Raw genomic sequence first — 27,239 nt, forward strand, 5'->3', positions numbered from 1 at the left:
TGGGATATGCAGAAATTGATCTCATTTTTAATTCGAGTGTATATGTTACGTTTTTCAAACTAAGAACTCTAAACAAGGACTGAATATACATCCCAATTATTATAGAGTATGTTAATAGTAATATCTATGTAAATCATCTACTAATAATTGATAATGCCCGCTGCTGATTCAAATTGTTTTTCAAAACACCGATTATTAGTATGCATTTCTGCTTCATCTTTCAAACTGTGTTATTATTGTCAGGAACAATTAGGTCTCATTTAGACAGTATTCTAAAATATTCTTACAAGACATGTGTCACACAGTGTTCCACGGAAACCTACGTCACAGCGGCACCTCCCACACTCACACACCCCATGGTTTGAGCACATCGTCTACAAAAAAAACTTTTAGAATAAAAAGAAATCTTTAAACTGTGTAACTCTAATATTCTTATATCCAAATAAATCTTCTAACACTCTGCATATATCAGCCCTACGAAAACATCTACAAAGCACTCCGTTATAAACACTATGTTTGTAAAAACAAAACAACAAAATCAAATACTAGTTAGTTAGACAGTTCTGTTGGGTTTTTTATGTAAACATATTAGGTATTCAATAACTCATCTACCTACCCCGTTATGATCCCTGCAACTTTCTTTAGACGTTTGGCAGTCACAAGAAGCTCCGGAGAACTCAGAAGTACACAAACATTTTCCACAAGAGCAGTTCCCATGATCCGGGCCTTTCATTTGATATATAACACATATATAAATAACTTAAGTTACACTGAGAAAACTAGTGAAATACCTGACAATACTTCTATTTGAAACTTTTGTTTTTCAAATAATACAGCATTAACACGAGCTACTTGATATATTTTGAATACACGTCAAGTGAAGTTAAATCTATATATATATATAAAAACAAATGAAATGTTCATTTATACAGACCCTGAAACGTACTACTACACCACACGCTCGCTGCACGCTCGCTACATGCTCGCTAAACGGTTCACACGAAACGCTGCCCGCTTTGCCCGAAACGCTAAACGATTTACACGAAACGCTGAACGGTTTACACGAAACGATTCTCGCACGAAACGATTTGCTCGCTTATCACACGCTTTGGACACACTTTTATTCTGATCGATTCGGGTCCTCTCGGATTTTTACCCTGTTTCTGTTAGTAAGAATTAATTCTAAGAAAACACGAATTAATAGAAATACTGATATTAAAAACATATATGTACATAAGTATTGAATCGATTAATTCAATTAATTTGGTACTTATATTAAAATCAAAAAATTATTTTTTCACAGAATTAGCCAAAAATATTACTTCAATAATTAAAATATATTTATTGCTAAAAAGAAATATCCATGATTCTTATTAGTGCCGTAAATAATAAAAATTCCAAAGAAAAAAAGTAACATAATATTCAATACCAAAAATAAACTCCGCTTGATTCAACGTGAAATCGGTTTTTTATTATTCGGCGGGATTTATTTTTTCTTCTCACATTAATATTTTTATTGGTTTCAGAGAATACGATGTAAGAATACTAACAGTAAATAAACCCGTAATTATTTACATTGATAATTTTGAAAGTTATGTAAAATAAAATTAGTCACATAAGTTAGAAAATGCTATAAAACAACCGATTAATTTTTTTCTTATGTCGAATCATTCGCGTAAATAAATGTTCCGTACATGATATCACAGAAAAAAATCAATCGATTAAACAATAAAGAAAGATGTCATTACTATTTCGGATTTCGGAAAGAACAAAAAACAATAAAAATGATTTAAATTTTTGTCTCAATATTCGTATACAGAACCGGCGCCCCGCATAACGGCGTAAAATATTTCTATCATAATCTATTTGAATTAAGTACCATGCAAGCCAAATAGATTCCCATAATAATTAATTGCATGTTTACATTTTAGGAAAATTTCAGTGTGTTAATTACTTGTTGTTTTCCGTAATCAGTGTTTAAATAATTAAAATTATAATAACTTGTAGAAATATTTTTAATCGGGATTCAGAAGAATTTACTCCCCCCATTTCATAGAAATGAACAGTATATTTTTTTTTCTATGTTTACATTTAATTTTGTTCAAATTAATGTTAAATAATCTATCATTGAAATTGTGTGCATCATCAAATACTGATTACGACTACCTTGAAGTCATTAAATTTCTATTGGCTATTGACAAAAAAAGAGACGCGTGACTATCCAATGAAAAAGTTTGATTGACAGGTTCAGCCAGGTGCAGGTCTTACCAGATGTCGGAGGTTATGTGTACTGGTTGTACACAGCCAAATAGTCTCATGAACTAGTCTTCTTTCAATACGCGTACTTTTCTTTTGTTTGTTAAAAATTAATTCAATTTTGTAAAAAGATACTTAAGTATATCATTTATAGATTTTTTAACGAGAATATCTCAAAGGAGTTTTGCCAATCACAAAGAGTTTAAAGTAATGGTTAACACGAGCGCTATTTTGAAACAATTAAATTGTCAGAGAGTTCCGAATGAAATCAGATGAACGTTTCACACGGTTCTCGCACGCTTTGCCCGAAACGATTTACACGCTTTGCCCGAAACGCTGCACGCTTTTCCCGAAATGCTAAACGGTTTACACGAAACGCTTCACGATTCACACGAAACGCTAAACGGTTTGCACGAAACGCTAAACGGTTTACACGAAACGTTTCTCGCACGAAAGTCGCACGCTTTTTTGGTGCAGTAGTACGTTTCAGGGTCTGTAGCTGCACTACTGAATATCACTTGTTTTTTGCAAAAGACATTTGACCACATATAACTATGCTTGTTATGCCTTGTTGTAACTTGTTTGGTGAATCATCGAATACTTCGGTATCAGCTCACAGATAACATACACGCTGTTTATATCTACCAAATTGTAATCATCTCTTTGTCGACGTCCGGTTAATGTTTTGCCGTTATATTAACTACTGTGTATATTACTTAAAGCCACATTACATAAAGCAATATGATCTATCAATAACGGTTGCATTTATATATCGGTCCGTATGTATCTTTCTATTCTTTCATCAACTGGATATATCCCAGTGAACTTGAAATAAAAGATACAACAGGATGTGAGTTATTTATTTTATATATTAAATAGTTTACTAGCAAAATACATTATTGGTAACCTAACACCAACACTTTATGATAAACGTGTTGACTTTAATTTTCTATTGTCAACTGTTCTTACTTATGTAGCAATTAACCTCCATAAACCAGCAAATAATATTTTCGATTTTCAGTTAATTCAATATTCAAGGTTATGCTCTACAAAAACGAACAATTTCTAAAACGAGACAAGCTACTGACAAGTAACTTTGAATTTTTCTGTTTTTCTGGATGTGAAAATGGGCGTACGGCAGATGTGAATGTTCAGCAGAAGATTCTTACTCTTCTATTGCACCTGATCCTACCACTGATTTTTGTAGAGGTCCGTGTTTGCTCTGCTTCTGTTTTGTGTTTTTCCTTTAATTTTGAACACTGTTCGTTACCGTATTTTTTGCTGTAATTTTGAACACTGTCCGTTATCATATTTACATTCTCAACATGTATTTATAAGACATCAGCTGATAAAGCTGAGTGAGCTACGATACATTGACTACCACTTATACATATGCTTATAATTTAAATGACTAACCGCCACATAGGCTTCCGTTGTGGTAAGGGCAGTTCCTATCGTTGCATTCACACATTTCACCACTGTATCCCTCATAACATTGACATTTACTGCACGTACAATTTCCCACATTGTTACATATTCTATAAAATAAACGGTTGAGAGAACACTTAAATTTTGACGAATAACATACAAATACCTAGTAAAACGGTTAGTTCATTTAATGTATAACCAGTAAATGTTTGTGTAAGTATTTTCATCAATGTACAACACGAATAGAGTATAGTAATTTCTGTTGATCAGATTAACTAAACATTATCTTAAAACTTGTCAATGTTATGATCAGAGACGTTTCTTTATCAACACATATCGTCAAAAGAATGTTAAATGTCTTGGGTTTTTTTTTTTTTGTATATTCAAAAAATTAATTTCCAAAATCTTGTAGATGGAATAACACACGCACACTTTTGAGAATCTTTTTTTTTTTTTATCTCTAATAGTTTTTTACTATATACATATGTTTGTATTTTAATACATTTGCGTATAATTAATTCCCATTGAGATTTACAATGTATGCATTTTTTCTGACTTACCCCGCCTCTGTTCCACAGACCTCCGCCTCTGGCAATCTCTCGTCACACTCACAGCTGTCACCTGACCACCCCTTATTACAGTGACACACCCCGCACTCGTAGGTCCCTCTCTGGTTACAGTTCGTACTATTAGGTTCCTATGTAGATGAAAACACATGCATAGATATATGTAGATTGCTTATTTTATCGAACCTAGCAAAAATACGATTTGCTCTTTAATATGATTTCATTATATAATTGTATATTTCAATCAAAGAAAACCAACAAAAAGACTGATGCACAGGCAGATAGATAGATAGATAGATAGATAGATAGATACCGCCTCTGGCTCCCGCTGACAGTCACATTCACACTCATGTTCAACTTCTATCCGTACCCGATCCTCCAGGCCCTCGGGGAATATTGTCATGTTAAAGGATCTCTGTGACGGACAGGTGGTCATATTCGATTGAAAAGCTATTGTAAAATTAACCTATAAACGAACAACGAAAAAAGTGTCATCTATTTACCGCAGACTTTGCACCTGCTTTTACAATTTGAATAATCTTTAAAAGGCTTCGATATGCAACAATTGCACAACCTTTTTATATGATGATTCCATCAGAAATGTTACTCAAATCATACATATTTCTATAGTTTAGAAGTATTTTATATATTTATAAAAATAACATAATAAATAAGAGGATAAATAAATGGATGGTCATTTAGTGCCACTGTCTGTTAGAGAACATGTTATGCTTCATGTGAAAAATACATAGAGTATTGTAACGTTTTAGTGTTTTAGCACTCACGGATTATAAAAAATATAATTGTGGGACAAAAGATAAACATACGGAGATCAGAATATTGTTAAACAAATTACGTTGAAAAGATAGGTATTTTACTGCTTACCCATGTTTCAAAATTAAGCCTCTCACACATGTTAGTCTGATCAATCTGTCTCCTGTAAAGATTTGAGCATTAAGTTTAAAATAAATTTCAATGAACATCAAAATACCGATATACTTTTTTGTGATTCTGGAATATGACACAAAAGTCACATAGTTACTATAATTTTTAACGGTGTGACTGATGGATTTCTAACTTAAAACGCTCAAAAATGATTATACATGTAATTAAACTCAACATTTATCAGCCGTTTTTCTTTCCTGTGCAGAGTAAAAGTAATCACGAAAATGAAATTGAATGATTTAAACATTACAAAGAAAGATTAAAAAACGCCCGAAAACTGTTTCTGTAACCTAATGACAACCTTTTAAAACTTGCTCTTGGACCAGACAGCAATACGATGCTTACCCCGTTCCACAATTACTGTAAAATCCTAGAACAAGTTCTTCAGGAACTCCGTCGGTCGATAGTTTCACGGTTTCACGCAATTTCTAAAAGAAAAGAGACAGAAAAAACAACATACATATGCAACAGAATTTCTGTTTCATAGTTCAAGAATGCCCTAACATCATTAACATGATATATATAGTGCATCATAGAATCTACAATCAAAGTTCTCTGGTAATGTAATGGTTATGGTGCAATGTAATCTTTACAAACATAGTTCAAGAATGGTACATATACTAGAAGAGTTTTTACATGAAATTGCATTACATCATTAGGATAGAAATAATTATGGATTTACTAAAATACCCGATAATTCTCACGAATGATATCCAGTATGTTGTTTGAGTCGTTAGACAAAGCCGAGGCATTGTGGATGTTGCCTGGTAAATGTCTGGCCAGTTCATCGTAATAGTAAGACCTCATTATACCACTTTCCTTCCCTCCAATCACAAATATAACATTGACGTTGTTATCCCGGGCCTTCTGAATGATTTGGCCGACAGAGGGATAATCCTGTTTTTATAGATAATAGATCTATGGTGAAGTGAATGTACGACATACTCTAAAACCTGACAAGACCCCATTAGCCTGGCCTGGCCTCAAAGTTGGCCTGGCCTCACTTTTGGCCTCAGATTTGGCTTGGCCCCGATGTTTGGCCTGGCCTCAAAAATTGGCCTGGCCTTAAATTTGGCGTTTACAAAAATGTTTGCCCTCAAATTTGTTTTTATATTTTCTTTACATATTTGATGATTTTATTGATTTTTTTTTTATTAATTTATTTCCAATGCACATTAAACATCCTACTTGGTGGCTTTAGTATCTTATAGTGATAGTCTTTTAAAAATAATAGTTACAATTGAAAATATAGTACTCACAATGTATATTTATGACTACAGGTATGTCAAGTAGTCCATTATAATAGATTTTTATACAATCTGTTTTAAATTCATTAGAATGTGATTTTCGCTCTGCCATTGTGTAACTTAGTCATGTTTTTGCAATGTATTTAGATCAAACTGTTCTCAGGATCGGACAAAATTTATGTAAAACTTCTTTTACCAACGAATTGTTTGAGAAAAAAAAAATGAAATAAGCCTATATTTGTTCTAACCAACACTAAAGGTCACAAAATGTTTTGCTTTGTTCAAATGTTGATGAAAATTCCCCGTAGGAAAATAATTGTTTCATATATATACAAGGAGGTGATGATTAAAATCAATCGCTGAGTCGAGTTATCGAAGGATGCAATGTTGCAGTCATCTACAAATGTCATTTATTAAATTAGACCGTGTGAAATATAAAATGACAGGAAAGGCATCTCGCCAACTTTGAGACCAGGCCAGGCCAACGGGGACAGGCCAGGCTAGGTTTTAGAGTGCGTCTGGATATACATGTTATACTAAAAATTGCTTTATTCTACGTTATACTGGGGAAGTTTGTTCCTGATAACCGGAACCCACTATATCAAACCAACACTATAATAGTTTTATTAATTTACCTAATCAAAGTATGTATTGCTGCCTTAAACTATAACTATTCTATGTTGCATATCACTGTTTTTACCATGGAAAAAATGATAGCTTTAATATTTACGATCAGAAAATAAGAGACCGTTTTATGTTCCATAGATTAATTGTACTGTAAATAATATAATTATGTAAAAAAATCTTGAAGTACCTGTATTTCTGCCTTTGTATAGTATCCTTTATCGTCAAGATGACATAAACCATCGTTTGGTTCCAATATCCCTGCTGTCTACAAAATGAATCGTCTTACATAATATGTTATTCTATGAAATAATGAAAATACTTTATGTATTTTTAGATTTCTTAAATAAGATATATCTGTGATAAACAATGCACAGTTATACATGGAACCTACAGAATGCACAAGCTATTGAAATTCTATTTTGAGAGAACCCTTCAGTCCTTTTCTATCATAATTAGATTATAACTAATGTAGATCACCATACCCGACCGTCCCCCGCCTGGTGGAAGTTAACATCTGTCGCGTACACAACCATCCGTCTAGCTTTTCTTCTCCAGCCTATCTTATCCTAAACAATTCGAGAAAATATTTAGGCCAGTCGTTTTAAATGCTTTTATACATGACAATATTCTTTTCAAAGAACTGGGTACGCTAAGTATAACATATCGGCCCTGTCGAAATTTGAAAAATCAAACACATGATATCTTTAAAATGTTCGCCGGAATAATTCATGTAGGACACCCCATGCATGAAAGTAACATTCGTTTGCTAAAATTCACGTGCGTTTGGTAATTGTAAACTCCGAAACCGGACCTTGTTTACGGATTTTGTAAAATATATGGGTTTTTGTAATGTTTGATCTGATATTTCTATAAGGCCGCATTCGAGTACATACACCAATATTTCAGAATAGCACAATTTTAGACTGCTTATTAACATAGAAACGGAAAAAAATATGTACAAGACTGCGGCCACTTTCGTTTTTTATTTTTTTTTCTATTTTCAAGATGCACAAAAAATGAATATTTCATTGGTTAGCTAAGGCGTAAGATGAGTTTCTTTAATATGACAATGCCTAAATAAATACTTAACTGTAAAAATAGACTTATCTTTCAAGCTTACATGCAATTATTTGATACATGTACACTTCAAAATAATTTGAAATAATGAAATAAATAATTTCAAATAATATACATGTACATGCTCCAGGTATTATGGTGTTCCGATGGGGCCACTTCGACTTTCGCCTTGAGGGCGAAGATGCAAGAGTGTGAAGTTGCGAAGGCGAAATTGCGAAGGCGAAGGAGCGAAGGCGAAATTGCGCAGGTGCGAAGGCGAAGGAGCGAAAGTGCAAAGATGCGAAGGCGAGAGTGCGAAGGCGAAGGAGCAATAATACTATCGCTCTTTCGCCCATGCAACTTCGCACTCTCGCCTTCGCAACTTCGCACTTTTGCCTTCGTCTTTTTTTTCTATTGCATTCAGCATGAGGTATCGGTCGATTCCAATGGAATCGAATTTGTTGCAGGCACCGTACTCGCCCGAGGTTTGCCGATTAATCTCAGATGTTATTGATAACCATGCGCTATAGACCATCGTGCTTACTATGAAAGTTAATTAATATTTTGCTGTGTTATGTGACATATATGTTTACCGGTGCTCACTATGCCTAATCATTATATACTCCTCATAAAATGTAATGTCCGCAATAATGTGTACACATACACTTCCAGACTCCCGTCACTTATCAGCTGTCTGTTTACCTTAAACCAACATCGTGGTTCAAACACATTACCATTTTAATTTAATTATGCGACATTCCTTTTTCATGCACGGATGAGCTGGAGAGGGGCCCGGACCCCCCCCCCCTTTTCCCCCACGGAAAATTAATTTCACACAGTAATGGAGAGAGGGTCGGACACCCCCCCCCCCTCCACCCCTGGAAAATTTAGTATTATTGATTTCACACAGTAAAATTACCAAAAATATGCCTCGGACCTCCCCCCCCCCCCCCGACTAGTACAATAGTACAATTATCCCCCTGATCCCCCCCCCCTCCTCCCCTCTAGAAATAATAAAAAAAATATTGATCTGGGCGGGGTGTTGAAAATAAATTCTCAAAAGTTATTCTTCTGCCAAATATGTTATTTTATACAGCTAAAAATATCTTTAAACGATAGAGAGCTCCAAAAACATAAAAAGGCGAAGGTAAAAGTGCGAAGGCGAGAATGCGAAGTTGCGAGGGCGAAAGAGTGATAGTAGTATCGCTCCTTTGCCCTCGCAACTTCGCACTTTCGCCTTCGCATCTACGCGCTTCGCCGTCGCATCTTCGCACTTTCGCTCCTTCGCCTTCGCAACCTCGCATCTTCGCCCGAAATTGCAAAGGTCGAAGTGGCCCTATCGGAACACCATAAGCTATATATCGAAGAAAAAGACTGAATTTTCTACTTCCGTTTTTGAATTTATGAACAACAGCGAAAATTAAAATTCATGTCATAAGATACGGTAGCTCTTGAATTATTTTGTTTAGTCGAGCAAGCTTTTTGGAAGGCTATAACTTGTACAGCTTACACTTCTGTCAACACTGGAGAAATAGTATGTCACATGCTCAAAACAAGGATGACAGGCACGTGTTATTGCTGTTTTCATTCTCTTGTCTAATCATCTTAAAGAGAGGACAAGCATTGTGGGCAAGTTTATAAGATTATAGGAGTTGACACTGCTGCTGATTTCTATAAAACCAGCGATCAATCTGGAGCGGGCAAAACCTGCACTTTCAATTTTTCAAAAATCCGTCAAACTAGATAATGTAATCATGCAGTTTTTAATTTTTACCTCGGCTAAAAAGCTCTTACAGTAACTTTGAAAGAAAGATGGTCACATGCATTAGACATTTAAATTGATTTTAGATTAAAAAAACAAAACAACAAACAAACAAACAAAAAAACTACATTGATATTAAATACATTTTGCCGATCGTCTCAATTTGTACATTAATCTTGTACATTGGGCGTTGTCATAGGTGCAAGCGAAAGTTGCGTAACACGACCTCTGGTGAGAGAATGCAAACTATTATGATGATGATGTATAAATTTATATAACATGAAACATAATTAATTCCTTACTGCAAAAGGCAAAGAAATAATGGATTAAATATGTCTTTATTTACATTATATACCAGAATATCCTTTCTATAATTATTATTTGAAGAACGTTGTCAATACATTTCATGACGTCGTGACGTTTTTGGTTAACTGAATAGCTATAAACAATGCTATGTTTAGATAACTATTATATGGAAACCGGAAAAGATATTTTCAAAAATCAAACTGTTTTGAAACCGGTTAATTCTCCAAATATTTTACTCAAAATTTCATTAACTTTGAAAACAGGGCCGATTTTGCTGCTTACTGTACCCAGTTCTTACCTATATCGTTAATACATGTATTTATACTATTAGGAAGTGTATCTAGTACATTAATACTTACCCCACATACCATGACCTGCATCAGCCCGTCAAAAAGACCCTCTACTATATCTTGATTGCCAGTGCGATTTACTTTACCTAATGCAGCCTGTAATTTGAACAAAAGGAGAAAAGCATAAACACAAAAATTATAATGAATAAATTTGTTTCTTTAAGACCGTAGGCTTAAATGTTATAATCTTCATCTCAACCATTAAATTAATAATTTTCTTTTGACTACTTTTGACAGCATACTCGTATAATACTTTTGGGCTGCATAAATACATATACAAGAAATTCAAAATAAATGTGGTCTTTTTCATGAAGTTAGCGACTTATTTAATATTTTCGATGAGTGTTAGAAAGCCACTGAAAACTGGCAAATTTGTATAAAATAAGTTATTACCTTAAACGCATCTGTATCAGCTGTGAGAGACTGTCGATGTAAAAAGGAATACGGATGGTCGCAATAAATGTGTGGTGTACCGCAGGGATCGATTAAACTACAAATGCATTTGAGAACAGAAACCCAGAATGTTCAGTCATATTAACTAATCGGATATATACAAAATTCATAAAATAAGGAATGTTAAAATCTGAAACCTTTTAAGATTATTTAAACTTTTTTTCCCCAAGATTTGACAATATATCACACACCCTATAGAAAGAGGCCTACTTTTATTGGACAACATATCTAAAGTATCGTATGATCTAAAATGCATTAAATGGCCAATCTGATCATTTTTTGGACTCGACGTATTTAAGATAACAAGATTATAAGATAGATTAAACACATATATTAAAAAAAATAGTTATAAAAGGTGAAACAAAGTGACCTTGATATACATGTAAATATATGAAGATTTGCAAATGCTTATCCATATTTTATAATTATTAAGCGTACTAGTGTTGCATATTATAACAGTTTAGTTCTCGAGAAGGTGATTTTTAATGTATTCCCTAAATTGTTTTTTGTTAAACTTTGATCCTCTTTTTGGGCTCAGTATTTTCCTTGAAATCTTGATTAAACAATATAGAATTTACACAATTTAATTTTTTTTTTTCATTGTAATCTCACAAATTGAAGCATATTATTTCTTCAGACTGATATTTTTCTCCATTCCTCTTAATTCCTATGTCGAACTATGAAACGACTTTTGGGGCTTACATGATATTCCAGGAGTCATGGTTTGACCAATAAGAATAAAAAAAGCATTATAAAGTAATATCAAAATATTTAAAATTGATTTATGAATTTAATTTTTTTTAACTACACAAAGTAGATTATTTCACAGTTTGTTATCATGTATACATATATGTATACATGATAGCAAACTGTGAAATAATCTACTTTGTGTAGTTAAAAAAAATTAAATTCATAAATCAATTTTAAATATTTTGATACTTACTACTTAGGGTCTCTGCGAACAAAGGGACTAATAACTTTGTCCATGGCAGTTCCGAGTCCAAACCTAAAATCTGTTGTGATATTTGATATTTCATTTGCTGAAAAAAAGAAAATGATTTCTTTAGAATTTCTAGCATGAATAAACGGACAATAAGTTTAAATCTCCATGTTCTACAACATGTTCTGAAGTTGTAAGCCATTAATAAAAAACTTCAGAATTTAGATGATACACCATTTACTTAATTTTAAACCCTGCCATCTATCTTTGTTTTTTAACTTGTCTAATATTTCAATAAAAATATACTTTAGGAATTTGTAACAATAAAAAACAATGACATAGGAGTCTATAGTTAATAATTGCTTTGGTTTATCTGAAAAAAAAAATGTAAAAGGTCATGCTTTTGAATATTCCCAGGAACGACAAATTATAACAAAGTCAACATAAAATATTTTTATAAATATATCTGTATATCATCAAATTAATTGGTTTAAATGTAAAATCTATAGATACCTATATCATTTGTTAATTGAGTGAGGCTTGTTATTAGATTCTCCATTGATTTAGAAGGATCGTGAAGAAAGTAAAGATCAAGTGGAAAGTTTCGTGCAACCTTGTAATGTAACATCACATAATGGCGTACACTGTCTGAAATGAAAAAAACCCTGAAGCATATAAAGGCAAACTTTAATCAAACCTTATATTGAAGTTATAAAGTTCATGGTTTTCCAAAAGGCATTATGGTGATTGGCATTATTTTGAGGGATAATCTTTTACCCTTGGTACACCCAAGCCCCATAATCATCAACGCATAATAAGTCTGCCTTTAAATGAATAAAAAAATCATTTCTAAAATGAAAAAAAATCAACTTGTGCCCTAAATCTTTAAAAGAATAAAGATATTTCACAGCAATATTACTCATTCCCGAAGTCATGTAATTGTTTATTCTGCAGGTGAAAGGACAATGTGCAGTATTATGCATAGTTTGCTCCCAAAATTGAAATTTTTAAAGACCTTTAAAAATAAAGTGAAAGATATCTAAAATCATATTGAAAATAAGGATGTAAAAGGTTATCACCACAGTGACGTCATAATGTAGAAATGACGTCAGTAGGATTGCCTAATTTTGATAAATTGATGTTTTGTAGCAAAATATGGGTGTTTTCCGATGGTTTTTCCACTGGGAAACGACGAGCGCAGACTTGCTCAAGTACCATTTTTTAGTATAATATGTATAACTATCTGAGGAAAAACATATGTAAATATCTTACTTAAGCAGACATGGGGTGCGTTTTACAAAAGAACTCACGACAAAGTCATAAATATTTTCAGTCTCATGGAATATTAAATGATATATAATTAAAGAAAAAAAACTTAGACAGAGCTTTATTTAAACAACTACTCTAATGTCCATAATGATATTATACAGCCATAAGAATAAAACATTGATTAGTTTATGATTAATTAGCATTCATTAATTTAGTCGTAAGTTCTTTTATAAAACGCAGCTCTGCACTTTACACTTCCGAATGCAAAATATAAAGCAAACATGATAATATTCTCATTTGTTCGCAAATTTGTGGGAATTAAGTCATTTAGGTGATGCCATAGATAAACAGCGAATGAGTAATGATGACTAAAATCAAGATTGAAGTGATAGGCATCCTCTGTACAATGATCTATGAAGATTTGAGTTTTATACGATACTATTTTAAAATTAGTTGAAATCGGGGGGAGATATTTGGCTCTGCCGCACATAGTCCTTTCTAAAACAGTAATGTATGAATGAACCTATTTCTGAAACTTTTAGGGTTTTTTAACAATAGTCTATCAAATGTATGTTAAATTTGATCACTCTCAATAGTTTTTGATCAACTTTTGATGTTCAAAAGAGTTGTTATTCCTTTATCGTAAAATTACAAACCTGATATAAATACCAAATGTAGAATTTATAAATGCTGACTTACTTGGTACCAGTCTGATTTTAATTCTTTGTGGTTTTATTTGAATTGGATCAAGTCCCGGACCCCCATCAGAAAATTCTTTGTTCTATTAACAAACATAGTTCATTTTAATATTGTCAGCATGCAAACAAATCGCAAGTATACAACTGAACCTAAATATAGTTTACTTAAAAAAGACAAAACGACTCAATATGAATGAACAAGTCAACTTAAACACAGTTTTAAAAGAGCAATGTATTTCAAATAAAAATGAAACAAATAAGATTATGTTCATTGATATCGTATTATCCTAGGTTGTCATTTTATATACAAATTCATTATTGCTGGCATAATATTGTTCTGGGTGCATTTTACATCGTTTTTGTAATATAACATCAATATTTTCTGTCAAATGTTTTGCTTATTACAAATATACGCTATGCGATACAGCTTGTGATTTGTTATAAGTATTTCAATTGTAAGAGGATAGACGGGCTCGAGATTCTAGAAATTATTTAATTTTTTTTTTAAATTTGTAAAATAAATTTATTTATATACATGTATCTTTATTTAATAATTACATCAATGTTAGATTTTGGCAAGAAGTAATTTTGATAATTTTACACACTTGTGACTCTGATTGATGATTGTTTTACGGAAATGAACAGAAGGGATTACTGCGTTTTCGGCTGTATGTTGAAAAGACGTATTGTCAGTTGCAGCTTTGTCTGATAATTGTATGTAAGGATATTTTTTTCTGTCTTGCATACATATTGAGTTAGGCATTTATAACACAAGTAAATGTTTATTTTGATACACATAGAAACATACAAAAAAGTAAATCACCGCTAAAGTTTTTTTTTATTTCTAGTGGGTTTTCTGATGTTATCAGCTGGTCATATATTTATAAATATAACAGACGCCCTGTTATGATTGATTTTAGGATTGCTTGATATTTTCACGTGTGTATAGTTTGAAGAGTAACAACATATTTATTTTTATTGTGCACAATCAAGGCTCTCACTTGGTTAAATATCTACGTATATTGTATTCTTCACCTAGGACCACTGTCAATATGCCAACTTATCAATTTGTAAACTTGTCAACTAACAACTGGATTGATAAATAAACTACCACAAAGACATCACTGTGTTACACAATAATCAGAGATAAGATTTATTTTTATTGTCTTGTATCATATATATGCTACTTTTTCGATATATACATGCATACATATTTTTACCTCAAGTATCTCAACTGTGTGGGATTTTCTTTGTACAACTTCTTTACAACCGGAAACATTTAACTCCAAATAACTTCCACAACGTTGAGCATAAAAAACCTTGTTGCGAAAAAAAATAATAATAACTAGACCACTGTCAAGTGTAAATGAGGAAAATATTAACTTTTGTACATGTGACGATATATGAGTCATTAAACTCTTAGGTTGTTTCAATTTATAAGCAAACAAAGCAAGAAATCTAAAGAAAAACATGTGCTGCGGCTCATAATTAATATTAGCTTATCATATATTGTGTATCAAATGACAATCACTTTCAAATAAACATATTAAATTCCTGTAGTCGTTATTTTTCTACAGCAACACTACAATAAGTATTAAATATCGTGCATAATCCTACAAATGAAATATTTAAAATATGATATTATTTCATTATACCAACGTATTACATTTTTAACACTGTCTTCGGATTTAAACTCGATTGAAAAGCATAATACATATGCGTACTTAAGGAGCGTATATCTTTAATTTTTCATCTTAATTATTGACGCTATTGCATTTTTACACATCCCTACCTGGTCCTTGCACCACAAACACCGTTCATTCATCAAGCAATCACCACACCTCGATCCAAAACATCGCTGACCTTCAATAACTTCATCTGCTACAACTAGAAGTAACACAGAAATTTGTAAAAGTCATCGCGGGGGTGGTAAGGAAGCATATGGAATCTGAGTTACATGTAATTCCGTGAAATCACAAATCTGAGTTATTATGTACATTTTTAAATATCTAAGCAACGAAACGTAGACTAAAACAAATAAAAAATACTGAAGACAATTTTCTTTTCATAAATTAGTTTGTATTACGTAGATTTACACATTGATGACGTAATGACTAAAAGTCGAATGTCGTGTGAATTTGATCGGAAAGCTTTGTAAACTTATTCAAAATATAACTAATCTAATAAAGTATTGTGATGTGATTTATTGAAAATTGAACATAGGAATACTGGGAGAGATGTTAGTTTTATCAATCATTCGCTAAAAGGTATGTAAACTTGTTTTTATTTCTCGGCCAGGCTTTCCTCTGTCGTTGTTTACGATATAGAAATCAGACCAGAACAACACTACCCCGTTTAAATTGAACTAAAAAAAATTTACGTTTCGTTAGTTTGATTAATGCTTAAATTGGAAAGTGCTGCTAGAATCTCATGTTGTGTGTTGTTTTGATGCAACATACCGTTTTCCGTACAAACTTTATAAAAGTTGTGAAGGTTTTACGAGAGCTGAATGAAAAACTATTTAATTAAGAAGAACATAGAATTCTAGCAGCGGTTTTGATTAAACTGAGATGGTTTGCCTTCACTTGGGGTATGTTTATTTTAAAAAACTGCGGGGTAGTGTTGTTCCATATCATTTTTTGTAAAGGAATATACGTAAGCTATTTATAGTTGTCACGTGATAATGCACCAATGTGGCAGTTATGTACTACCCGATTTTATTGCACTGCCGTCTATTTTAAAGGATAATACACATGTACTAAGTTTTTGATTTTTTTTTAAATGGTTATTTAATTTCACGATTTTGAATATAACAGTCAAAATAAGAGGATTAATTGTCCACATGCTTCCTTAACACTCAAAGATAATACATGTTTTAATATTTTTTGTCAAAAAATATTATCTTTAAGCTTTCCCGTGTTGAATCTCAAAAGGGTAACATAATTGTATGGAATTTCGTAGCAAAGAAATGTAATGATTAAACAAGCATTAAAACGTCAATTACATTTGATACAATGGATTTTTAACTGTAGGCAGTGTGCGGGTATTTATAAAATATTTACAAAACTTTTTTGCAATCTAATAGCACTGCGTCCTTAAATCTTCCTGTCTCTTTTTGATATGATGAAGGCTGAATACTGCCCTTTTGAATAACAATACAGCTTTAGAAAATTGCGGGAAAGAAATATCAAGTCAGAATACGTAATACCGTGTATGTATAGTAAGTGCCCGGTAAACATCCGTAATGAAACACACAGTTTATCATTATTTCCCTCTCATATTTAATTACATACACAAATCATATTTTTTAATGAGGTAATATTGCAACAGGTACATGACTCAACATATCAATATCGATATTTTATTTCAGATTTATAGTTTTCCGTCGAAATAATTCTACACATTTATGTAATAAAACCTGTCTTGAAGTAATTAAATATCTTAATTATAGCAAGAAAACCACAATTCAAATGAAATATATGTCTTCCTTTGTCAGACTATTAAAATACAGTTCTGAGCCGTCATCGGAAGTATTGAAGGCTTATTTATACTGATTCTTTAATCAAGTTTTTTCATTTCTGAATATATCTCAAAAGAAACGTTTATCAAAATATGTAAATACCTGTTAGATACACATGTACATTGTAACAAGCTGCTTTGAAAGATGCTTTATATTTAACATATGAACGTTTACTCAAGAATTATATAGCTTTTTTCATAACCACTACAAACCCCATTTCCTTCATAAAAATAAACAACACAACAGACATATAAAAACAATGTAAAAATTTTGATATAAAATGTACTTACACAACGTTGCTATGACAATCCATATATCAAACATTTTGTTTTCGGGAAGGTGTCGGTGTTTAAATGATCGGGTGTTACAAGTACTGAGTCAATATCTACGTTAATTTGCCAGACGAATTTCCTTACAACAAGAAAATCAACACCACCTTCCGCATCAGATGTCTTACTTTTTTGTCACTCGAGCAATTGACCTTCCAAATTGGACTGAAGAAACTGATTCATAATCAGTCAATAGTGTACGTAAATATCTGTTGATAAGGCGATCTAGCAACTTATGTACGTCTCTATAATTTACCATGTCTACCTGAAAAAAAAATTGCTTAGTTAAACTTTGTTGTTTTTCTTTTAAATGGAAATGGTGGCCCTAAATGGAATCTAAATTTTCTGCTGTATACACTTCTTTGAATATCACTTCCAACAATTACAGAGTGTCTTAATTATGTCAATTTAACTAGTAATCCAAACTAAGCAGAAGTAAATCATTCGACTGAAAGCGAAGCCTTTATTGAAATTTAACAACGGTTATAATTTGTTATTATGCTATTATATTTTATTAAAATTTTTGATATTATGGAAATCTATTTGGAAAAACGTTATTTTGAAAATGTACAGCAATTACAGATTTTTGAATGAAGCCAATATGTCGTGAGATGAAGGTTGACGTCACGGGGTCAACACCGCTGAAAAAGAAACAAGACAATCGTACGAAAACTGTTTTGTTTTCTTGCATTTATTATAATTATATGGACAGTTTTAATTTATTTTTAGTTCCTTATCAACTATCAATTACTATATATATGTTTTTTCTTTAAGTTTACATATGTAATTTGAAGTTTGTCTCGTATTCTTCTAACCCCCCCCCCCCCACCTCCTACCTCTATCTATTTGGAGGTCTGTATAGCTCTGCTTTGAATTTGTATTTCGTTTTATGGATTTTTGAAATGGTTCATGGTTCGTTATTGTCATTTTTTGATTTATACAAGTAATTGAAACACGATACTGACATTTTGTTAATTTTTGATTTTTTTTTTTGTAATCAAAAAGTATTCAAAACCAAGAACCACAAATCTGCTTCTGCCAATGTTTAAAGATAAAGTAGTCATCGTTTAAAATGCAATTTGATTTTTAAAATCCTTCAAAGAAAAACTCTGACTCGAACAAAATGTGTGTGGACTCAAAGGATCTATTGCAAATAACAAAAGAATTTACCTATAGAAGAGATGGATTTCCCGGAAAAAATCACTTTTGGAAATCTTGGCTTTTTTTCTGGTAATTTTTTATTGAAGACTGAAGTGCCAGACATATTTCCTTAATAGAAGATATCAATCACACATTTCGCATCAGATGTCTTAACAAACTCCTGTCAATCAACTTATTTATTCATATTCAACTTTCAGATTGGATGTTATATATAAACGAATCATAACTACACACATAAGTAATTTTTGTCCAAACCCTGTTTGTTAAAAAAAACAATCAAGCACAAAATGACATTTTTTTTTCGCTATCATATTTAATGAATAAATTATTGTTTATATTTACTTTGTTTGTGGAGAAATACTCAGCTATGTTAAGGAAGGTCTAAGAATTTTACCACGTGTGATTTAGAAAAATTTGCATAAGCCCCGCCCCTTATTCATGAGATTTTACGAGATATGGGTATTTCGGTAATTAACAAACATCTACCAAAATGAATATGATTAATTATTGGGTTTGAATGGTTCAAGAAAGGTGTACTGAAATAAAATCATAAACTATTTTTTATGTCTCGCGAAATCATGAAATTCCTAAGTCGTCTGATGACGTGTCGAGGCTGACTACGTCACATCGGCGCTTGCAGCTGTGATCAGAATAAACATGTGGACTTCAGTGATATATCTCGGAATTAAACTCGTTTACAACCAGCGTGGACAGAAATCGGCATAGGATTCAACTGAACAAGGTAAGATTAATCTGTACTTCCCCTAGATATTGTTTTATATTATTTAATATTGTTGGATGGAGCGGAAACGAAGTGAAATTCCTCGGCTTCGATTTTGTTTACTTGTTTACATTTGTTTTTTATGTAATATTGTGTTCAAACATCAGTTTGGTGACTCAGTCAGGCAAAGTAATTGTTCTGCGTTTCGGTAGTCTTGATCATAAAGAGCATTGAGGATCATTGTAGCTTTTTACTGGTCTCATATCGCAATAATATTAGATCGCATTTCCTCCAAGTTCAAAGTACACAATAAAAAGTCCATGGCCAAACACTGTATGTGCTAGCACTACAAAGATTACTGTGAGGATCTGGAATGATTATAGACAAGATTGTAATGTTGTTTAAGTAAATCGAAATGTGTTATTTTATTAAGCCTTCTTTTATGAAGATCTAATTAGGCCTAATTTTATTTAAGACAAAATTAAAGTGTCTTCAAACTGAATTTCAACACATTTTAAAGAATAAACATTTGATTATGCCTGTTGTAATATCACTGAAATTGAAACCGCCATTAATATGCCCAATTATAGAGTAATGTTTCATTTTCATGTTATCTTTAACACAATAGCTTGCTAATTATGACACATTATTCATTTTCAGGGTTACTTAGGCAGTAGATGGTCCACTGAAAACACTTCTTGGGATGTTGATAAAAAGTAGGTACTATATATAAATATTTCTTTTACTCACTAACTTCAACTTCATGTATAGTTTGTTGTTTTTTAATATCATATTGATAATGACACTAATGTAACCTATTGTAAAAATTTGCATTGATATCTATTGAAATGAAATTTGAAATTGATATATATTCATCATTTCAGGTATTGGTTTTCTTATCAACTGGACTACCTCCTAATATAAAAAAGACAGAAGAGAAGAACATGTAGTGTGCAAGAAGAATTGTCAATTTCCATAAATTCCACATTATGACTGAAAAATACTAAAAATCAGAAAACACTAGTCTTGTTGAACAGTTTGTCACAGAAAAGCAATCTCTATAGTATTTGTAAAGTTGATTATTAAAAAAAATTCTTGATAATATTGATATATTGTTTCTTCTTGCTTTCTTTAATTAGTATTGAAATATCAATTATGATTACAAGTAGACCTGATTATACATTAAAAGAATTTATTCACCAGCAAAGTAACATAAATTTTTATGAAACATAAATGTGTAAATTACAAACTCAACACTTACACCCCCATCCCCCCCCTACCCCCCCCCCCCCCCCCCCAAATAAAGGCAACTGATGAAATTATTTTGTTCCAATTTCAACAATTTTGTAATGATGATTGGTGTGAACAGAAACAACATTTTAACATTATTTTAGTTAAATTCACAGCGTTTAATTGTTTTAAGAATGAAAATTAAAATCATGATCTTAGTCAGTGTTGCGTTTGAATTTCACGCAAATCACGCTGAAAGTGAAATGGGTCAGATAAAATGCAGTAGTGCAAGGGCATACACTTGATCAAATATATTGAAAATTTCCATGTCTTACCATTGTATCCCCATTATGTCAAAAAGTGCTGGGAGCTGTATGAAGTCGCTACGCATTTCATAAAAATAAGCGTTAAATGCGGGAAATCCCAGTAAATTGCTGTTCATACACTGTTTACATTGAATTTAATAATTGTTCTTACTTGAATATTTTAAGCTCCCAGCACTTTTTGAAATTTTGAAGGTTCATTTTACAAGTTAGAAACAGAAATAACTATATTTGTTTATGTTTTGCCCTTGCACTTTGTATTTTTTCGTATTATTCCTGGTTCATCTATTTTTAGCAGTATCACGTGACAGGGTATCCCCAAGAGACTAAAAAATTGCTCATGCGATAACAAATTATTTAATTTTTATAATCGATAAAATATCACTTTGTTTAACAATTTTTTGGAGTAGAATATCAAGATTGTTCAAAGGCTAACATTTTATGTGATAAATATCGCTATTTTTTTATGGACGCCCTTAACATAGCTGAGTAACATGGAGATAGTCGCAAAGTATGGCATCTAAATCATACGTATATCATATTTTAGTTATCAAACGAACTCCCAGGAATAACAATTGTGTTGAGTTTTGTTGATTGAATGTGAGCTTCTAATCTAAACTAATTATGGGTAATTTATTTTAATGGAAGCCAAACCCTTAATGATATTCAACACATTAATGTTCTGTAAAAAAAAAAGTACGTCATATTCCACTAAATATTTTGCTTTTCTTCTCATTGTAGGTATAACAAATACAGAGCTTTACATTTTATATGTAAACAGAGAATAGGAAATTCATAATCTCAAACAAATTATGAAATTGAAAAATAAGATCAAACTAGATCTCGTTACGAGTAACGAGTAGGTCTTCCGTCCGATTTTGTTTTATGTGATACAATGAAATGTCGATACTCTCTGCCAAATCTGAGATACTGGTGAAACTAGGTTTTTTGTCTCGAGACCGGAAACGGACGAACGGAAGTGATTAATGAAAATAAAAGCTAGGGTTTTTTTATACATTTGCCTAGTGTTAATCACTGTTTATTATCCTAGATGAAACACCAAAGACAATCAGTTAAACTTGTTAAAAACATGAATTGTATGAACTCTTGTCGTGAGTACCGGAAGTGACGGTTGACAAAAGAAACCCGTCAAACACATCTTCAATCAATTGTTTATCATTCACAAATGTTCGTGTCTCAATCACGTACAGTGACTGAAATCTCGCGGGTTTCAAATTTGTAAAAAGGATAGGTACCTGAGATATTTCATATAACTCACCGGAAGTAGAATATGTTTGCTTATTTAACATATATAAATTTTCAAGAATATGTTTGCTTATTTAACATATATAAGATCGTGTAACGATATACCGGTATTCATTCCATGTAAAAAAAAAAAATAAGGAAAAAAATATTTTTAAGTGCTTTCGGTGACGACCAGAAGTGACGACAATTCAAACAAAATAATGTAAACATGGATACATACTTAGGGCTATCATCCCACACAGTCTGGTTGTTCAGGCGATCACTGTTTTTGATATCTCGTGGAGTCATTGTTTTGTTGTCTCTTGACAGGAAACGGACAAACGGAAATGCTCAGTGAAAAAAAAACATTAGACACTTGTACTTTATTGTTTATTAATTGAACTAAAATTGTCAAAGAAAAACAGTTAAACTTTCAAACAGCTTGATTTGTTTTAACCCTTCCGGTGAGAACTGGAAGTGACGGTTGACAAAATGAATACGATTAAACGCATTTTCTATCGAATGTCTATTATCAATATAAGTTTCGTGTATTGATCACTTGACTTTCTGAGATTTCGTGGGTGAAACATTCATTTAAAAAACGCTTTCTGAGATATTTGAGATATCTCACCAGAAGTCGAGTTTTTTGTTTTTATTTAACATCGGATACATCACATATGTAAGGATCATTACTTATATTTCAATTCTATATGAAACAAATTAAATGCAAAATTAAAAAAAAAATTAAAGTGCTTCCGGTGACGACCGGAAGTTATGACGAACAAAACAAAATAGTTGAAGGGCATCTACAACTATAGTTCTATAATCCTTCAAAGTCTGAATGCTCAAGTCCTTATCATTTTTGGAATCTCAATGTCACAAGCTTTTTGTCGCGGGAAAGGAAACGGACGACGGGAAATGCACTTTGAAAAAATTAAAATTTGGATACTTGAGATATAATTTATTTCTATCACTCCTTAAAATTTCAAGAAAATCTATCGAGCCGTCTCTGAGAAATGTTTACAAAGAAGGGGAACAAAATTCGTACCCAATTTTCGAGCCATAGTGAGCTCTTAAGAACGGCGTAAAACAAAAACAATAGGCACAAGTTCAGACTAAGGTCTTCCTATCCTGCAAATTTCATATTCATATCTCAGTTTTCGAGATGAAGCGTCCAAAAAATGGATCGAAAAAGTGACAAAATCAGCAATAAATCGGCACCGAGAGTGACGACGGCAAAAATAATACAAACACAATAAATTCAGATCACTCTCTATCACTTGTAAAAAAAAATGTGTAAATCGGTTGGATAGTTTTCGAGAAATCGCGTGCATAAAATTTGTGGAAAAAAAAATAATAAATAGATACGACCTCGTTACGAGTAACGAGTAGGTCTTCCGTCCGATTTTTTTTTTTTATTTCTTTTTAATGATACCATAAAATATCGATACAATTTAAAAATTAACACCCCCCCCCCAAATTTTAAGATAATGAATAAAAATCCCATATTACGTCAAACATGGGCCTGACGATGACTTCTTCAAATAGATATTGTAACGATCAACAACTTTGATTTCATAATTCATAACAAAATATTTATCGTTTTTAAGTTATTCGTAATAGACTTTATGAGTCTTTTGATCCCTAAATAAACGTGCCAGCCCCTTTTCTTAATTTTGTTGGATAGAACTTTTGATTCGCTACTACTTGTGTTCTATATGTCTTAAAAAAATATCAACTAATAAAAAGATACTGATCAAAACGTATGAAAATTTTGATTAAAAATCGGTACCCCCATTTTCGTGCCTAAGCGAGATCCAAGGAATAGCGCCACTGGTGCAAAACAACTGTATAGTGCACAACTTCAAACCATGGTCTAAGAGAGCTCCAAGAAATAGCGCCACTGGTGCAAAACAACTATATAGTGCACAAGTTCAAACCATGGTCTACCTATCCTGAAAATTTCAAAGTCATATCTCTAATAGTTTCTGAGATCAGCTCTGCACAAAATTGGTCGTAAAAAATTACAAAATCTACCGTTAATCCGGATCGGAAGTTATGACGACAAAAATTTCAAAAACGTATAAAATTCAGATAATGTCCCATCATCTTTGAAAAAATTGTTGAGATCGGTTGAGTAGTTTTTGAGAAATCGCGTGCACAAAATTTGGGGAAAAAATAATAATAAACAGTACAAAAACAATAAGGTCTTCCGTTAGAAACGGAAGACCTTAACTAGATGCGATTTCGTTACGAGTAACGAGTAGGTTTTCCGTTCAATTTTTAAACGATACGATTAAAATATCAATGAAATTTCAGAATTCCCCCTCAACCACTCCCATTCAGAAAATGTATACGATTGTCAACATCCTTTAAAATGCTTCACAAAGTGTTTTGCTTTCTCTCATACAGCACATTAAAGATGAAAGATTTCAGTCCCCTAAAATCCCTTATTACGCCATCAATGGGTTTGGAAATGAGTTTTACAAACTGATATTGTTACGATCAATAACTTTGTTTCTACAATGCATTACAAAATATGTATCGTTTTTAAGTTATCTGTAATAGAGTTTACGAGAGTCTTGGCCCCTAAATAAAGGGGCCAGACCCCTTTTTTTGAGTTCATTCGAAAGGTCTCACGAATAATAACTTTTTTTTTGCTCTTTGACCTATCAGATATTGTTGTTCATTTTTTAGATACAAATGATAGAATATTTTAGGGGCCAGCCCTGTAGATCCTTAAGGGAGTTATTTACTCAGGGTTTGAGTTTTCAAATTCCGATTGTTAGAAAGTTCAATGTAATGAGTAAAATTTGTTCTAAACACAAAAAGTATTTATAAAATGAAATATTAGTGACAAAACATTCAATAGTTTTACTTCATTATGAAATTAGGCTCAAACAAAAATTGACTTTTAGCAAAACAGAGGAAATTCGGACTAAATTTTGCAGATTTTGTTTTCTGCTATAAGTTTTTTGGCAGTAGTCTAATATTAAAAGTTAGGATTTTATATTTAAGTGTATGTAATTTTGCATATTTTCCGTTGGTTTTACCTCACTTATTCATTAAAATAATCTTATGGCACGTATAATAAAAATATTGAAAAATACTTAAAAACAATAAAAGACACCATATCTCAAAATTTTGATCATTGACCTCATATAAATTTTACGCCAACAGAATAAGGTTAATATAAGTAGTTCAATACCATAAATGTTTTTGTATTATCATCATTCAATTTTTTGTAAAATTGAATCAAAAATGGGTAGGGATTTGAAAACTGATAGAGGAAATTCGGACTGAATTATTTTTAAAATTGATGCTGAAATCTTAATGTTGTGTACTTATTTAGTGCCACTACCATTTATAAAATGTATCTTATTTTTAAAAATGTGTAATTATTTGTAATATTTTTATAATTAAGAAATCTCAATCGTAGTGTAAAATTTTAAGGGATTTTTCTTGATTTTTCAATAAATATTCACTGGCCATTAACTCAAAAAGTAGGTCATTGACCTACTTTCCTGAAAGTGAAAAATAACAATACAAGCAAAGGTCTATAACACACAATAGATGGTTTTTCATTATCATCAGTGGATTTTTTTTTCATTCTGAGTAAACGTCATCCTTAATGGGGACAGACATTGGTGTTTTGATTAATGAAATCGATTAGAATCATCAACACAGATATTTTCTCTTCTACAATGCTTAACAATCCTTCTCTAGATATATTGTGTTAAAATTTAAGTACTTTGGCCCCTAAAATCCCTAATTACGTTATAAATGGGCGTGGCAATAATTTTTTCTGATAGATATTGTAGCGATTTACAACTTTTGCTTCTATAATGCATAACAAAATCTGTATCGTTTTTAAGTTATCTGTAATAGATTTAACGAGTGTCTTGGCCCCTAAATAAAGGGGCCAACCCCTTTTTCTTGATTTTGTTGAAAAGAACATTTGATTGTCTACTACTTTCGTTATATATGTCTTAATAAAATATCAACTGATAAAAAGATAGATCAAAACGCTTGAAACATTAGCTTAAAATTTCGTACCCAATTTTCGTGCCTAGGTGAGCTCAAAGAAATGGCGCACTGGTGTAAAGCAATATAATAGTGCACAACTTTAAACTATAGACTACCTATCCTGAAAGTTTCATAGTCATATTTCTGATAGTTTTTTTCTGAGATCAGCTCTGCACAAAATAGGTCGTAAAAATGAACAAAATGGCCGATAAATGGGTACCGAATGTGCCGACAACAAACATTTCAAAAACATATAAAATTCAGATTACATCTCATCATCTGTGAGAAAATGGTTGAAATCAGTCCAATAGTTTTTGAGAAATCGCGTGCACAAAATTTGGGAAAAAAATAATAATAAGAAAAAGTACGAAAACGATAAGGTCTTCCGTTGGAAACGGAAGACCTTAATAATAAGAAACTGTACGTAAACTATATGGTCTTCCCTTGGAAACGGAAGACCTCAATAAAAGATTGCTCATTGCAATTTCAAGGCATACAATTTAATCATACATGTATCTTAGTTGAAATGCAAGTAACAATTATCTTTACAGAGGTAAAACTATACCTAAGTTTATTTTTCAGATCGTATCCATTTCAACAAAGCGAATTTTTTTTCATCTAATATGAACGGGATTTTTTTTTGTTCAGTTACTTTTTAAACGTAATTATTCTTTATCATCATTACGAGAAAACATTATATAATTACGAAATGATTACTCGCAATTTTTCTAGATAATCACGATTCAACTTTTATACTATAGTATAAATGTTATGATGATAG

General features: G+C 31.9%; 1 protein-coding gene and 1 long non-coding RNA gene across 4 annotated transcripts in view; one reads left to right on the forward strand and one right to left on the reverse strand.

Moving 5' to 3' along the window:
• The window catches only part of LOC128163109 (integrin beta pat-3-like), a 63,226-nt gene that overhangs the window by 3,285 nt on the left and 32,702 nt on the right, over positions 1–27,239 (reverse strand). Inside the window, exons 1-18 of one of the 3 annotated variants that reach the window (XM_052826613.1) lie at positions 17,714–18,008; positions 15,696–15,790; positions 15,124–15,222; positions 13,905–13,986; positions 12,450–12,584; positions 11,940–12,036; positions 10,937–11,033; positions 10,553–10,639; positions 7,552–7,635; positions 7,257–7,334; positions 5,886–6,092; positions 5,541–5,623; positions 5,136–5,187; positions 4,564–4,716; positions 4,245–4,381; positions 3,673–3,794; positions 617–726; positions 288–374 (exon numbers count right to left, since the gene is read on the reverse strand). In XM_052826613.1, the coding sequence (XP_052682573.1) occupies positions 288–374; positions 617–726; positions 3,673–3,794; positions 4,245–4,381; positions 4,564–4,716; positions 5,136–5,187; positions 5,541–5,623; positions 5,886–6,092; positions 7,257–7,334; positions 7,552–7,635; positions 10,553–10,639; positions 10,937–11,033; positions 11,940–12,036; positions 12,450–12,584; positions 13,905–13,986; positions 15,124–15,222; positions 15,696–15,790; positions 17,714–17,747 (1,839 nt within the window). In that variant the 5' untranslated portion in view covers positions 17,748–18,008. Of the gene's footprint in view, positions 1–287; positions 375–616; positions 727–3,672; positions 3,795–4,244; positions 4,382–4,563; positions 4,717–5,135; positions 5,188–5,540; positions 5,624–5,885; positions 6,093–7,256; positions 7,335–7,551; positions 7,636–10,552; positions 10,640–10,936; positions 11,034–11,939; positions 12,037–12,449; positions 12,585–13,904; positions 13,987–15,123; positions 15,223–15,695; positions 15,791–17,713; positions 18,009–27,239 lie in introns of those variants that run through there. The other 2 variants (XM_052826615.1, XM_052826614.1) reach the window with 2 other exon arrangements.
• Positions 19,489–20,760, forward strand: LOC128163116 (uncharacterized). The gene is made up of 3 exons (XR_008240762.1): positions 19,489–19,655; positions 20,295–20,350; positions 20,519–20,760. It is a non-coding gene; the product is annotated as an uncharacterized LOC128163116 (long non-coding RNA).

This window comes from Crassostrea angulata, chromosome 9 (assembly GCF_025612915.1).
Source record: "Crassostrea angulata isolate pt1a10 chromosome 9, ASM2561291v2, whole genome shotgun sequence".
Classification (NCBI taxonomy): Eukaryota; Metazoa; Mollusca; class Bivalvia; order Ostreida; family Ostreidae; genus Magallana; species Magallana angulata.